At 46.2% G+C, this 15,756-nt stretch overlaps 3 protein-coding genes across 5 annotated transcripts; 1 reads left to right on the top strand and 2 right to left on the bottom strand.

The window, feature by feature from the left end:
• Positions 1–670: 670 nt before the first annotated feature.
• LOC112885816 lies at positions 671–7,383 on the top strand. 3 transcript variants are annotated; one of them, XM_025951472.1, is made up of 3 exons: positions 671–1,786; positions 1,874–2,209; positions 7,108–7,383. In XM_025951472.1, exons 1-3 carry the CDS (start codon positions 1,696–1,698, stop codon positions 7,251–7,253), a joined length of 573 nt encoding a protein of 190 aa, XP_025807257.1. In that variant the 5' UTR covers positions 671–1,695; the 3' UTR covers positions 7,254–7,383. The 3 variants fall into 3 exon arrangements, with proteins under 3 accessions (XP_025807257.1, XP_025807256.1, XP_025807258.1); XM_025951471.1 differs by having other exon boundaries at positions 671–1,792; XM_025951473.1 differs by having other exon boundaries at positions 674–1,774.
• Positions 2,216–4,616, bottom strand: LOC112885815. Its single transcript, XM_025951470.1, has 2 exons — positions 3,661–4,616; positions 2,216–3,537 (listed from the first exon to the last, which is right to left on the bottom strand). The coding sequence occupies exons 1-2, from the start codon at positions 4,335–4,337 to the stop codon at positions 3,522–3,524; spliced, it is 693 nt and encodes a 230-aa protein (XP_025807255.1). The 5' UTR covers positions 4,338–4,616; the 3' UTR covers positions 2,216–3,521.
• An 865-nt stretch (positions 7,384–8,248) lies between the features above and the next one.
• LOC112885361 lies at positions 8,249–9,750 on the bottom strand. The gene is made up of 6 exons (XM_025950995.1): positions 9,688–9,750; positions 9,414–9,611; positions 9,157–9,330; positions 8,699–9,088; positions 8,408–8,611; positions 8,249–8,337 (listed from the first exon to the last, which is right to left on the bottom strand). Exons 1-6 carry the CDS (start codon positions 9,748–9,750, stop codon positions 8,275–8,277), a joined length of 1,092 nt encoding a protein of 363 aa, XP_025806780.1. The 3' UTR covers positions 8,249–8,274.
• Positions 9,751–15,756: the final 6,006 nt, after the last annotated feature.

Genomic DNA, 15,756 nt, shown 5'->3' with positions numbered 1-15,756 from the left:
ATTAAATTCTGTTTACAATATTATGTTCCTTATTACGAGAGCTTCAAAACTATATCACACTTGAATATTTTTGGATAGAATTATTTTAGAATATTTTTTCTTAGAGATGGAACAACCTTAACAATCAATATTTTGGAACAAAATATTTTTATTTATAGAACATTTGTTCCTGAATATTTTTTCAGAACATTTTTATTTTGTTCCTAGTTTTCAGAATATTTATTATTTAAAGGTGGAACAATTGTTGTAACTTTATAGTGAAATTATTCCAGCTATAAAATCATTTAAATATATTGAAGTGTGATCTCATAATGATTATACTGGTGCAACCAAATTTTACTTTTTTACAATCAATTTATGAGTTTACTAATGATTACTCCCTCCATCCCAGCATATTTAATTTTATCTATCAACATTAGTAGTACTGTATGTGCGGACCTGTAAAAGTGGTTACACCGAAGAGGGAGTACTTCGGATATTGCCGCCTCCGCTGCAACTAAGGGGTGTTTGGATATACCGTACTAAATTTTAGTCACTGTCACATCGGATGTTTAGATACTAATTAGAAGTATTAAATAAAGGCTAATTACAAAATCAATTGTATAAATGGAGACTAATTCGCGAGACGAATCCATTAAATCTAATTAGTTCATGATTTAGCAGTGTCATGCTACAGTAAACATATACTAATGATAGATTAATTAGGATTAATAGATTCGTCTCATGAATTAGTCTCCATTTATACCATTAGTTTTATAACTAATCAATATTTAATACTTCTAATTGGTTTCCAAATATCCGATATGATGGGAATAAAGTTTAGTCACCCGGATCCGAACACCCTAAATTAAACAGCCACAACTCCGTAAGATTCTGCGTGCCTATAGCCTGGCTAAGGAAATCCAAACAATAAAATTCAAACGCATTCGTATTCCCTTGCTGATCCAACTATTTCTTCCATTTTAGACTTAATTGCTTTAACCTTGTATACAATTCAGTGAAGGCCTCTTTCCACCAAAATTCAACGTTTCATGGAACACATGAAAGAGTGGCCCGGACCGGTTTACTGGTCAATCTAAACAGGGTATTCTATTTTCAAGAGGAAAAGAAATGTGAAACGGTTGCGTTACATGTCACATCGAGATGCTTGACAGAAGCTAAGGGAGAAAGTATCAGGAAGGAAACGCGTTGCTGCCAAGTTGCTAACGAATTTCCTTCCGAGACCAAAACCTGCCCCGTTCTTCACGGCCTTCTTTACTCCACTCACCGCGCATACTGATTTTGAATGCTTGTTTGTCTGCCATTGTTGACGTCAACTGGTGCACACATCGAACTAAAGGAAGACGACACCCTTGATCAACTGAATTAGGCGCCAACACATTTGGGGTGGACACTCTTTCAGCAGGTAATAATATCATTAGAACGATGATATATATACAGCTAGTAAGCAAAACAAAGAACGGAGGAAGTAAGCGACAGACGACAACCAGTTTGACTGACGCCGCGTTGGTGCTCTTAACAAGAATAGTTCGGTAAATTGTTAGGCAATTTTTGAACAGGGTCGATCCCCCGGCCCCTTCTAGTAGTTTATAATGCTACTTCAATAAGAAGCTTTACCTCGTTAACCCAAGAACACGTAAGAGATCACCTTAAGCTTAATCCTAGCTCGAAGGACAGCATCAGCATACAGCATCCATGGCTTCCGTCGTCGCCCTCCAAAAAGAGCTTGCAGCTTTCGTCTTCTCCCTGTCCCTCCTCCTCTCCTCCGCGCTCGGTAACCATGGCGGTATTGGTATCAGCATATCGATCGTAGCATGTGCCTGCCCCTGCAGGTTCTCATGGCTGGCTGTTATTTGATCGAACTCACTGGCAGGGGCGAGGGTGGTGTGCGAGCAGCTGACGGCGGAGCTGTGCGCGTTCGCCGTGTCGTCCACGTCGCGGCGGTGCGTGCTGGAGAACACGCACTGCGCGGGGCGGCCGACGGTGTACCAGTGCCGGACGTCGGAGGTGGTGGTCGAGGACGCGCGGCTGGCGGGCCTGGTCGAGACAGACAGCTGCGTGCGCGCGTGCGGCGTCGACCGCGCCACCGTCGGCATCTCCTCCGACTCCCTCCTCGACCCGCGCGTCGCCGGCGCCATCTGCTCACCGGCGTGCCTCCAGGGATGCCCCAACATCGTCGACCTCTACTCCAACCTCGCCGCCGGAGAGGGTAAGCGCTCGTTCCTCACAATTGGGATGCTATGCGGTGGGCTTTTTGTAACGAGCGCCTAACCAAATAACTTTTTGAATTTGGTAAATGGATACTGGATATGACCGGTTTTTTTGTTTATATAATTTTTCATATTTTAAAAAAAAAGGTTAAAGGGTAGATTAACCTTCTGCCATCCCGAGAAACATAGCGTGAGGAATAGGGTTTGAGTCCCTGGCGTGTCCGCCCCGCAGTGGCATGTCCAACACTCAAACTAAAACAGTCTTTTAACTTTTATTTCCAAAATTACCAATGCCAACAGTTCGCTCTACTGGTAATACTAGATATTTTTTGGAGAAATTAGTAATACTAGATTGATTAGACTTGGGGAGATGTCAGGAACTTTGGTCTCTACTATAGTACAAATTACGCGGACTAATTACAAAACCATGGTCATATCATTACTAACCCTTTCATCTCGTCATGGATGAGCGGCCCAAATGATATGGACCAAAGTAATATTGTGCTCCTTATAGGGATGAAAACGGTGTGGATATTTTTCATTTGTCCGTTCGACCAAAAGGATTTAGAGACTAAATGGAATAGACGGTATATGTAACCGGATATTTAATATCCGTATTCAAAAAATTAAGTGGGATGTATAATATGTGAATAGGATGGATATCAATATCCGGGATATTTAACACTATAGTATCTGATTCTGAATCCAAATAAAAAATTATCTGTATTCGTATTTGTGTACATCCATCCGTATCCGATCTGTTCATCCGAATCAAAAGTTTTTCTGTCTATGTTTCATAAACAAATCATTGGAAGTGAACAATATTTTTTGCAGTACTTTGGATGGATCTACTTGTACTACTTGTCAACTTCCATAATTCCATTACTGTTGGATGTAGCATCAGTAGTGTAGATCTCATCTTCTCATTACCTATGGTTTCTTGCTCGACTTGAATAAAGCATGCCCTTGAACCCCTTTCCATTGCCCCACCCCTTGGCACTCCCCTACCTAGCTTAGGATAAGAGATTTGACGACAATTTTTTCCTACCAATCTGCCATTAGATAAATAACAGAATTATTAAAATTAATGTTGGTAAAAGTCACACGGATCCTAAACTAGGGCCATTTAGCTTACATTCTTTTGGTTATTAGGACCCTAGTGGAAGATTATGCCTTGCCAAATTCGAGTTCTAGACTCAACATATTTGTGCTCATCACCTTTAATTCCTCTAAATTGAATTCAGAGTAGGAAACCAGTACAAGCATCACCCTCAAATAACAATGCACTCATCACTCACATGTGTATAGTAATCACCTCTGGCACGATCTATCAGAAATGAAGAAACAACATTATTCAACAACGTTTAATTTGTTGGAGGTAACTGGCATTATCGATCACCAATTCCTCACCATGTATGCATGGTCTAGCGATTGGTCGACCAATTCCTACCCGACTTTGGGGACCTCTGCCACGTTGCCGGCCCGGTTGATGAAGACGCGGACGCGCTTGATGTCGTAATCAGTGGTCACGACGGAGCCGACGGGCAGGACGACGACATGCACGTCCGGCCGGTCCGCAAGGATCTTGTGCTTCGCCGCCGCGGCCGGCAGCCCCTCCACCTCCGGCCACGACGTCTTAGTCTTGTCGCCCATTTTTAATTCGACCGGAACCTGCAGATCGACGAAGATGGCAGCAGTTTCAGGGAGAGCGAGGAGCTGAGCACGGTTTGGTATGTGCCTGGAGCTTGGTGCTTTATAGGAGGCCAGGCAAGGTAGATGTAGATCGATGGGATCACGGCAGCTGAGACGGGGACTTGCAGGCAGGCATCTTTCAGTTCGCATCGGATGCTGCTTCAACCATGCGGGCCTTTGCGTCGTCGTCATTTGGTTTGAAGCTGACATTTGGTGCAAAGAGGGAAACCCCTCGTTCTCTTGCTTTCTCCGGGTTTCTGCTAGCTGCTTGCGGGTTGTCGGACGCGACTGTCTGCTTGGACCAAGTCTGTGTGGACGGCCGGCTCTGCAAATTGCAAAGTCCGGCGCCCATATAAACGACGAATTTGCAAACACGGCTCCACAAACTCCTAGAAGAGAATGATTTTTTTTTGTAAGATTGGCAGACATGGACATTGCCACATTGGGGAATACGATCTCGTGTCTGAGCTAGACAGGCCTGGTAGGTGTGCCTGTCTGTCTTTTGATGAAGTTACTGCTTGCTTGCTTGGCAGTCTTCATGTTTTTGCTCATGGGAGTTGGGTCGTCGTTCTCATCCTCTGTTCCGGCCACAGCGCAGGATAGCCATCGCACCGTATAAACATGCTATTAAATGCTAAAACATAGATTAATGAATACTGCAATGTTCACTGTAGTCTCTGTTATCGGAAAACAATATGCAAATTATCAAATATTAGTATCCGTTTTTTCAAAAATAAATGCAAATTGTTGTTTGTTGAGTATTTCCTTTGTTCCCTCCCTGTAACTTTATCCTAACAAAGCCAATCTATCTTAACCAAATTTCAAGAAAATATTAAAAAAATGCAATATCAAAACATGTGCTATGATGGATTTATTAATGAAACTAATTGGATGTTGTAGATATTGGTGATTTTCTATAAACATGATCAAAGTTAGAGAAATTTGATTTACGCTAAAGTTAATAAGGTGAGCTATAATTTGGATAGAGGAAGAACTGTAGTGTGTATATTAAGGTTTGTAATATTCAAAATAAACAAGGAGGTAAGAAAATTGGCTTGGCTTTACAGATGTGGAACAAACTCTTACCCAGTGGTTTCATTTCACAGTTTTTAAGAGTGCCACGTTGAAAGGATCGTGGCCCAAGAAGAAGGATGAATTGGATCTTTTATTTTCAATATCTACCAAGTTCTTACCCTATTGCTAGTGTTGCTCAAACCTATAATTCAAAGCCTATCAACTACAGCACACTAATAAGAGCATCCTAGGTGGGTAAACACACTAACATGATCATTTTGCCTAGAGAAGATCACGCTATCAAGGATAAGACCTAGTCAAGAGATCACACTAGCGGGTCCTAGTGAACAAACAAGCAAATAAAGACAAGAACAAGTAAGAGCAAAGTAAATGCTTGAATGTAAATAGAGGGATATGAGACAACCGGATTTTTTCCGGTATCGAGGAGTTGACGCTCCCCCTAGTCCACGTTGGAGCACCTACTAAGGGTTAAGCTCCCTTACCTTAACAAGAAGCAAGTCTCCACTATAAATACTCCTTCTCTATCTTCGGAGAGGTGAGTTTCAAACCGCATACAATCTTCTTCTTCTTGGAGCTCCCACGAACTCCAAGATCTCACCAAGAGCCTCCTGGTCACCAAGACCGTCTAGGTGCCGTCAAACACCAAAAGTAACAAGCCCTAAGCCTTCACTTGACCTACACAAAGTTGGCTCTAAGCTCAAGCACACTTGCTACTCTCAAAGGATGATTTCTTCTTGATTGGATCAGCTCTCAAAGCTCAATCTCTTCTTCTCATAGGTACAAATTTTTCTCTTCTGCTCTGGAGTGGCCTCAGGTATTCAGCATGTCAAAGGCAGCTCAAGTGACTCAGGGGAACTCAATTTATAAGCTAGAGATCCAGCCATAGCCGTTGTAAACAACTTTCCTGAAAAGCTTAAAGCATCGGTTAAATTGGTGGTAGGTATTGGTTCAACCAGTTACACTGAGCTGTGAATAGTAGCCATTAAACCCTAACAGTCTTCTTGGTATTATTGCACCGATGCATTCAACCGACACTAGTCGGTTTAACCGGTGCTATAGAAAATTTTGAGCCAGCCACTTCCAACTCTCAAACCTTCTGGAGCAGTAAACGACCCATGCACCGACGGCTTCACTGAGAGCGTCGGTTTAACTGGTGCTATAAACTTTGTTGAGCCAGACTTCTACAACTCCAAAAATGCTCTCTAGAGCATTAAAAGACCAAAGGACCGACATCTTCATTGATACCGTCCCGTCGGTTAAACCGGTGCAGCAGATATTTTTGCACTTGATCGTCAGTTCAACTTTCGATGCACGAACTGAGTTCTTCTCCTTCCAAGTGTTGCTTTAACTTCTTTAAGCTGTCTAGTACTGAGCTTGAGCAAATGTGCATATTTTTAAGGCCAACTTTCACTAGGTCAAGCTACAAACTCAAGAACCCCTCTTAATAGTACGGTCAAAGACTAAAAACTATAAAACCTGAACTAAATCAAGTGTCCTTCATCTCTCTGTGACACTTGATACTAGAAAGGTTCTTAATTTTCATGAAAGGTTCTTAATTTTCATGTCCGAGTTCTTGACACGTATTTATATGGTAATTGAGAGGTCTCCTTTCATATTTCATATGTGACATAACCAATGATTTATGATCCCTTCAAAACACACACGTTAGTTACATACGGTTGTCATTAATCACCGAAACTTACCGTATGCATCTATCGGTCTAGATGCTTTCACACGTTATCTAAGGAGACTTGTCTTAATGAAAGAAACAACTTCTCCAATGCGCAGTTTTATTTCCCGGTTTAATATGCAAGTCATAGCATTTAAGCTTTGTGTATGAAATAATTTGGTCACAATGTTGATTTCAGTTTCCAATGCATATGATGAAATAATTTGGTCATAGTAGGGGTTTTATTTCATTTCCAAGTCATAGGTAACCGTGTGTATACCAAGTTTCATCTAGATGAAATTCAAGCCTTCTTTCTATTTGTAAATCTCTTGCCATGTCATTAGATTAGCTTATGTGGGATATCATTTAGTGAAATTGAAATTCCGATTGCCTAGCTGAAACTAGAAGTTATTTATAGTCAATATTTAATTGATAAGTAATATTGCATATATTGGTGGTGTACATTTGACTCATAGTACATTATTGTATTTGAAATGACAGGCGTAGCTTTCTCAGAATTGTGTGAGGTACACCGTGCGAACCCTCGCCGTGCCATGGCACAGCTCCAGAGCTCCGGTGAGGCACATGGCGTGCGGTTGGATGCTGCTGCTCCGTCACCAGCTGCGCCTCCTTCAGAGTCAGCTTAATCTCTAGATACATACATGATATTAATTCATAGATAAATTTGTTACACCATAGCTCGCTGATTGGAGAGCTGTACCATTTTTACGTGAACATGTATTATTGTGATAATAACTTCAAGATTACTTTCTCGCCTCTCAGATCTTGCTTCCGTTTGCTCATTGATTTTGTTGACGTGTTGGCTGGTTGAAAACCAATTGATTTTGTATGAGGCCTTTGGACTGACTTTCCATTTTCTTTCCCTTCATGTTCATTGATTTTCATGAAATTTACACTTTCTCCATGACAATAATGTGATTTAGTAACCCGAACCGCGTGCACAATAGGGATAACTAGTTCTGCATAAATTTTCACCTGAAACACGTAGAAAACAATCACTACCGGACGCGGCTGATTTGCCGAGTGCCCCGAGCACTCGGCAAAGACGTAAAGGCACTCGGCAAAAATTTTGCCGAGAGCCCCACTCGGCAAAGGGCTCTCGGGGAAGCCGGGGTCGGCAAAGGATACTTTGCCGAGAGCTTCTCCACGGGCTCTCGGCAAAATGTTTACCGAGAGCCAAAAGCGGCCCTCGGCAAAGAAAAGTAGCCGTCACGGCGCGCCACCGTGGACGGATCCTTTGCCGAGTGTCGCCGTCAGACTCTCGGCAAAGGACCGCGTCAACGCCCACCCTGGACGCCTTCTTTGCCGAGAGCCCGGTCAATAGCACTCGGCAAAGAGGGCATCCAGAGCTGCCTCCAGTGGCTCCCGGCAAAGAGGCAGGATTATATTATGCAGTAACAATTGGGCCTGAGAGTGCCTGGCGGACTGTCCGCCAGACCTGGCGGACTGTCCGCCAGGCACTCTCAGGCCTGATTGTTCCCGCGAAAACTAGTGACGTCAAGAATTAATCCAATGGGGCTCAAACTTTGTAGGTACATTCACTGTAGCCAAGTATATCACAAAGTACACAATGAACAATCAAAGTACATGCATTCAGTCTAGCTAAGTCTCAAATGCAAATAACTCCATCATCTATGCCGAAGGTGGCTAGTTGTTCTGGTTGGTCTGATTTGGAGAAATATACGGATCATTGGAGGCCGCCGACTGATTCTGCAACATATAGATGAAATGTATGAGTGAAACGACAAAATAAACGACATATTGAACATTGCATACTCACTGAAGTAGAAAACGGATCGGTGGGTGGTCTAGGTGGGGTGACGAAGGGAGGTGGCGGAGGTAGACCCGTCGCTGCGCCAAGACTCTGAATGTACGCGAACATGCTCGCCATCCTCTGTCGGTCAGCCTCCCGCTCGGCCTCCATCTCCGCCCTCATCCTTGCCTCCAACTCCATACGTTCTCTCCTCTCTTCTTGCAGCTGAGCCTGCAAAATTTTTACCCCAATTTTACAATAATACAAAAGCTAAGTTATGTAATATAATAGATAAAAAATGTATGAACAAGCAACAACCTGGAGTGCCTGGACTTGGCTCGTCGAACTGTCCGGACGAGGTCGGATGCCTGCGCTCGAGCTCGTTTGCCGTGCTTTTATCTGAGATAGAGTCGGAGTAGAAGAGGAGTCGATCGCGCCGTCGCAAATCCAGTACCGTCCATGCTTCTTTCCTCCTCCGACCTTCATGACAATTTCAGCGTCAAGATCCTCCTGGGTCGGATCGTACTCTTGGCCGTGCACCTCCCTCGCCATCGATGTGTACTCATTGAGGCGAGTATAGATGCTCGGGTTGCTGTACGCCTCGGGCCCGTCCTCCGCGTTGTAGCTGACGCTGGATGTCGCTTTACCCTTGTGGGATAGAGCATACGCCATGAATTTGTTGCACTGCTGCCCTCCATGTGCCGCCGACTGCGAGAAACAAGATGATGAGAAATCATGCATAGTTGAATAACCACAAAACAAGTAAAGTCGCGTACCCATGCTTGGGCGTACTCGGTCAGGTTACGGTTGCCTTGGTGGTGTGGCACACCGGCCATAGTCAGACGGTGCTCACGACGCTCCTGGTGCACAGCGTTCCAGTCGTCGGATAACCACTTAGCAACTATCTGCTGCCAGCACTCAGGAAAGTGGGCACACCAATGAGGAACCATCTACATGACATCAAGTAGAAGACATATTAGTAGAGGACATTAAGCCAACTTAATGGTCAAATAAATCAAATTTTGGTATTTACCTGCAAGTACTGCTCCTCAGTCAACGTCATAGTTCTTGCTTGCGCCTTGGTGACCTTCTGTCCAAGGACGACGGCGTGGTAGTTGATGATTGACTGGAGGCGCTGCTCGTAGAACATGTCGGTAACGAGCTTTTTGCAGCGATACTCGGCAACCACATCCGCCTGCGCGTCCATCCCGGCCTGTAGTCTGTAGAAATCCTGCAATAAACACGATATCATTATTTCAATCATATTATCAAGGATGTGCAACGAATGCGATATATTGATCACTTACCCAAAGCTCGCCCTTCACTCGCTCAGCCAAGTTGGGCCACTGTCTGCCGGCAACATCCCGCATGTCGGGGACGGCCCGGTAGTGCTCCCACGTATAGGCCGGACATGGCTCTCCGGCCAACGTGACCAGGCCAGGGAAGTGATCCCTAACCAGAAGACCCAAGATGCCATTCACATGGCGTCTGTGAGCACCAACGGGCCTCTCCACAACTATCCAGTTCCTGCACAGGTGATTGATAAAAAATTTTAATTTCTACCACAAAATTGAAATTATACCGTAAACATGTACTGAAAACATGTAAATTTACTTACTTATCCCCTTGGGGAGCTATGATCGGGCGTTTTGCTTCAGGAATCGGTCGCTGGGGGAGACTCGCCGGACCTCGCTGGTAGACGGTTGACGAAGCAGAGGCCTCCGTGCCCTCCTCGTCCGCCTGCTCGTCGTCCCCTGGCCCCTCCTGGTGGACCACCTGGTCCGCCTGCTCGTCCTCCCCTCTGGGAGCGCCTGCTCCTCCTCCGGGAGCGCCTGCTCCTCCTCCTCCGGCGGCACCTCCTCCTCCGGGAGGCACCTCCTCCTCCGGGAGCGCATGCTCCTCCTCCGGCGGCGCCTGTGTCATCGCCCTCCTGCCACTCCCCCTCCTCCTCCTGTAAGACGGTCCCTCAGCCGCCCCGGACGTCGGCTCACTGCTCCCCCCCGAAAACCTCTTGTGAAGGGCCGCTACACTCTTCTTCATCCCGCGGCCCACCATCTTTGGTGAATCCCCTGCAATTAAAAGAAAATTAATTAGTACAGATAAATATATAACACATACTTAGATAAATACATAAAGAAAATAGAACATAATTACATAATAATTATGTGGATGAAGAGAGATAGAGGAGCTTCATCCAAGATAAACACATAAAGAAAACCGAGTTGTGTTATGTGGATGAATAGAGATAGAGGAGCTTCATCCAAGAGGTATAGGGGGTTTTGGACAGCCTCCCACGGACATAAGACGATGGGCCCACGAAGAGATACTTTGGATGAAAGAAAAATGATCAGTTCTGCTGGCTGATCCCGATCTGTCCTGGCGGACTGTCCGCCATTCCTGGCGGACAGTCCGCCAGGACCTCTCAGCCAGCCAAAAAACCTTCTTTAATTCCAAGGGATTGATCCAAACTTTAAGATATCTTAGAGGGATGATTGGATGTATATGAGACAAAGCAGAAGACAAATAAAACACAGTTTTCAAGACAACATAAAAAAAGTTTACCACTTTATAGCAACAACCATAATTACGTAATAAGTACAGATAAATATATAATACATACTTATAGATAAATACATGAAGAAAATAGAACATCAATACGTAATAATATAGTCTTACATTGACTAAAAATATTCATCGTAGTCGGGATTAGCTGGATCATAGTCCTCATCATCACTATCAATCATGTCGTAACCAATAAGATCAGAAGACTCGGTGTCTTCATTTGCATTGTCTACTTGTAGTCGTTCTAGCATGTGTAAATCCTTAACGCTCTGCACCTCTTCCTCCTCCCCCGCATCATCAACTGCTTCAACTTCCATTTCGTTTGCCTCGGTTAATTCTATCTCGAATCGCCCTTGTAGCCCCTCTTCTTGAAAGAACTCTCCGTCATATATGTTTGGATCTAAGTTGTAATCATCATCGTTAGGGACAGGTACTCTACCGTGCGGTGATGTCTTGTACACAATATACCAACCCTTAAGATGCTCTTTGCTTTCACACGCATATGGGAGATAATAAACTTGTATAGCCTGTTGAGCAACAACATAGACATCGTCTATGGTCATGACTGAATCCTGTCGAATTTCGACTAGCCCAACATTAGAATGCGTCCGTCTCATTGCTTGAGGGTCAAACCAATGACATTTGAATATCACGGGATTAAGTCGTTTCGAACCATAGTAGCTGAGTTCGTATATTTCTTCAATTCTTCCATAATACTCAATCCCATCAAGGCCGGGAGTAAACACCCCAGAATTTGTGGTCTTTCGATTGGGTCGACAATCCTCATGACTGCTTGTACAAAAACGATATCCATTCACGTCATAACCAGAATATGACTTGACCTTATATCCAAAGCCACCGGCCACCTGTCTCAACTCGGCACTCAAGGTCGCATCGCTAACGCCCTGCAAGTTCAAGTACGATTGGACAAACTAAGTAAAAACAACTTAGAGTGAAAAGCTAAGTACGGGCTAGATTGGACCGTACCTTCTGTTTGAACCAAGAAATAAAATTGGGTGATCCATTTCCTGCACCATGTTTGAGCAGGGTATCTAATTCCTGCTCCGTGATATCCCTTGATTGACGCCAGAATTCTTGAATAAATTGTTGCATGTACGGTGTCACCTCGTCAAGGTTGGTCAACACATACAGCATGATCCGACACCACTCTTGATGACTCAACCTCTTGGTGGTCGAACCACTTGCAGTTCCAAGCTGACCTTGAAAAAGGCTGAGTCTCGAGTCATTTTCGCTAGCATTGTAACGAGCCGGTGGATTATGCACACTAGGTAGGTTGTCACCATAGTATACTGATGTAAAGTTCGACACCTCCTCCAGAATGTATGCCTCGGCAATGGAACCCTCAATTTTGCTTTTATTTCCACATTTCTTTCGGATAACCTTTAGGCATCTTTCAATTGGATAGCACCACCGACCCTGCACGGGACCCCCCATTCGTGCCTCATACGGGAGATGCAATATCATATGCTCCATCGGATTAAAGAATCCGGGTGGAAAGATCTTCTCCAACTTACATAACAACACCGGTGCGATTCTTTCCAAGTCTGCAACTAAGGTCCGTGATAACTCCTTTGCACAAAGTGTGCGGAAGAAGTAGCTCAACTCTGCAAGTACCAGCCAGACATGCTCAGGGACATAACCTCGAACCATCGCTGGAAGAAGCCGCTCAATCCATATGTGGTAGTCATGACTCTTCATACCTAAGACTCGCAAAGTAGACAAGTTGACTCCTCTACTCAGATTAGCTGCATAGCCATCAGGGAACATCAACGCCTTGATCCATTGTAGTACTTCTATCCTTTGGGGCTTGCTCAAGACATAATCGGCCTTAGGCCTTCTCCATGTCTTTCCTCGTGCAGGAGGCCTCATTTCTAAGTTTGGTCTGTCACACAATATTGCTAGATCCAACCTAGCCTTAACATTGTCCTTTGTCTTCGTGGGAATATCCATGATTGTTGCCCAAAGTGCTTCAGCAACATTCTTTTCAGTGTGCATCACATCAATGTTGTGTGGAAGGAGCAGGTCGTCAAAGTACGGGAGCCGAGTCAAGCCCGACTTATGAGTCCACATATGTTGCTCACTATATCCCACAAAGGCACCCTCTGGATTGATCAAGAGACCATCTATCTGCTGACGAATCTCGGCACTAGTCCTCATCGGACTTGCGAGGTCTGTCACTGTAACACCTTTTGTAAAGTTTTTGATGTCTCGTCTGAATGGATGGTCAAGAGGTAGGAACTGTCGATGTTTGTCGAACGCAACATACTTACCACCCTTCTGCAACCAAAGGAACCTAAGACGTTCCTTGCATACCGGACATGGGAATTTGCCGTGAACACACCACCCGCAGAAGACCCCATACGCCAGAAAATCGTGCAGAGAGTATTGATACCAAACATGCATCTTGAAGTTGGTCTTTGTGGCCCGATCATATGTCCATACCCCTTCCTCCCAAGCATGGACCAATTCATCAATCAGCGGCTCCATGAACACACCATATTTTTCCCCGGGTGTCCAGGAATAATCAACGATAACAACACGTTCTGTCGTTGGAATGCTATGCCTGGGGGGAGATTGAGGGGAATCAGAACATGGGCCAACATGTGTATGTGGCAGCCATCGCTCCATACGGATTGAATCCATCAGTTGCCAGCGCAATACGAACATTACGAGCCTCACTGGCTTTGTCCCGATGAATGCTATCAAAGTAGGTCCATGCTTCACCATCTGATGCATGTACCATCTTGTGAGGATTGTATCGTTTCCCTTTCTTATGCCATGTCATCTGTTTCGCGGATTCCTCAGTCATGTACAGCCGTTGGATCCTCGGTATGGCCGGCAGGTGACGTAGGGTTGTCACGGGGATATCAAGCTGCCTCTTGTTGCCATCACCAGAGTCAACCTCCAGGAACCTAGAGGATTTACACTCGGACAGTACTTTTCTTCCGCGTATTCTTTCCTGAACAGGACACATCCGTTCGGACAGGCATGTATCTTGTCATACAGCATCTTGAGTGCACGAAGAAGTTTCTGTGACTCGTACATACTCTTTGGCAGGATGTGACCCTCTGGAAGCAGGCTGCCAATAACTGTCACTATACCATCAAAGGTGTCTCTGCTCAGGCTGTACCGCGACTTCAACGCCATTACTCGTCCAATGGCATCCAGCTGAGAAAACTTTTGTATGTCCGTGAAGGGGTTTCTGTGCTGAGGCAAACATATCGTAAAATGCCTTTGCGGACCCCTCAGGCTCCTCCTCTACAAGTTCTTCAGCAACGTGTGCCTCATGATAGTCATCTAACATGTCCACTACACCAGCCTCAGCATCACAATCCTCGACACGTGGTCTCACCACGTCCTCTCTCCTACGATGGCCTTCACCATGATGGATCCACCGGGTATAGTTTGGCGTAAATCCATTAAGGAAGAGATGTTCCCCATGACATCCTGTGTTTGTCTTTTCCTGTTAGCACACTTGCTGCATGGACAGAAATTCTAGCCGCTCCTTTAGCATTCTCGCCCCACGCCTGTTCCAAGAATTCATTGGTGTTCTTAATCCACTCAGGGCTGACATCTCTCTTACTACGGTGACCAGTGTACATCCACCTACGGTCCTCCATCCTCTACTATAGACAACGAAAACTAGTTAATATCAATTATATATGATCAGTTCTGCTGGCTAACCCCGAGATGTCCTGGCGGACAGTCCGCCAGGACCTCTCAGCCAGCCAAAAAACCTTTACAGCACCTGAGTCGAGCACTAAAGTAATAGGAGCACTTTAGTCGAGCACCACCACACGGTATACCACAATTCAGGCAATGACAAGAATACAATTAAAGTGTAAGATCTAAACAAGTAATACAAGCATCCATTGTCTATACTAGCATCCATCATATAAATACAATCATTTCATTCTCTATATCATAAAAAGGATTTTATAGAAAGGCTTGGAAAGGTAGGATTGCTGCCGTGGGTCATAAAAGGTTAGCTTACCGGTTAGCTTGATAAACAGCTTTTTGGATAGTACTCAACACAGTAACCACAAAATATACAAACTCCGAAATCATTACTATAATTAAGCAATTGTTTCCTTTTAATATCTTTTTTCAAATCTCCAATCCACAAGGGGTAGATCTATCGGGCATACGCGAACACATACTTCACAAGCATTGCATCATCTTATTTACTAGCAAGCGGGGTCGTCACCTAGACTGGAGGCGACGTTGCCGGCGGCGGACGGACGGTCGGCGACAGCACCCGAGGAGCGCTCCCCGGCGAGACGACGGCGTTGGAAGACTGCTGTGTGGAGCAGCGGCGTCGGGGTGTGAGCAGCGGCGTCGGTGGCTCGGGGCGGCGTGCCGCGGCCTCGGAGCGGCGAGCCAGCGGCCTCGGTTGCGGCGAGCGTGGGCGGCGGGCGCGGGGCGTGGGCGTGGCGTGGGGGCGGGCGTGGCGGCGTGGGCGTGGGCGGGCGGGCGCGGCGGCGTGGGCGGGCGGGCGCGGCGGCGTGGGCGGCGGGCGCGGCGGCGTGGGCGTGGGCGTGGGGCGGGCGTGGCGGCGTGGCGTGGGCGGGCGGGCGCGGCGTGGGTGGGCGGGCGGGCGCGGCGGCGGGTGGGCGGCGGGCGCGGCGGCGTGGGCGTGGGCGGCGCGGCGGGCGGCGGGCGCGGGCGGCGGCGGCCAGGCGTGGGCGTGGGCGGCGGGCGCGGGCGGGTGGGCCGCGGGCGGCGCGGCGGGCGGGCGGGGCGCGACGGCGTGGGCGTGGGCGGGCGGGCGCGGCGCGGGCGGGCGCGGCGGC

Source organism: Panicum hallii, chromosome 3, assembly GCF_002211085.1.
Source record: "Panicum hallii strain FIL2 chromosome 3, PHallii_v3.1, whole genome shotgun sequence".
NCBI classification, from domain to species: Eukaryota; Viridiplantae; Streptophyta; class Magnoliopsida; order Poales; family Poaceae; genus Panicum; species Panicum hallii.
Note: the sequence above shows the minus strand (reverse complement) of the source record. Positions and strands in the feature narration are given on the sequence as shown.

Coding starts and splice junctions, on each gene's coding strand:
- LOC112885361 (XM_025950995.1), bottom strand. CDS start 9,750: ATGCGGGATGTTGCCGGCAGACAGTGGCCCAACTTGGCTGAGCGAGTG. Junction 9,612..9,687: donor GAGTGAAGGGCGAGCTTTGG/GTAAGTGATCAA, acceptor TGTTTATTGCAG/GATTTCTACAGACTACAGGC. Junction 9,331..9,413: donor CTGAGGAGCAGTACTTGCAG/GTAAATACCAAA, acceptor GATGTCATGTAG/ATGGTTCCTCATTGGTGTGC.
- LOC112885815 (XM_025951470.1), bottom strand. CDS start 4,337: ATGTCCATGTCTGCCAATCTTACAAAAAAAAATCATTCTCTTCTAGGA.
- LOC112885816 (XM_025951471.1), top strand. CDS start 1,696: ATGGCTTCCGTCGTCGCCCTCCAAAAAGAGCTTGCAGCTTTCGTCTTC. Junction 1,793..1,873: donor CGGTAACCATGGCGGTATTG/GTATCAGCATAT, acceptor ACTCACTGGCAG/GGGCGAGGGTGGTGTGCGAG. Junction 2,210..7,107: donor CAACCTCGCCGCCGGAGAGG/GTAAGCGCTCGT, acceptor TTGAAATGACAG/GCGTAGCTTTCTCAGAATTG.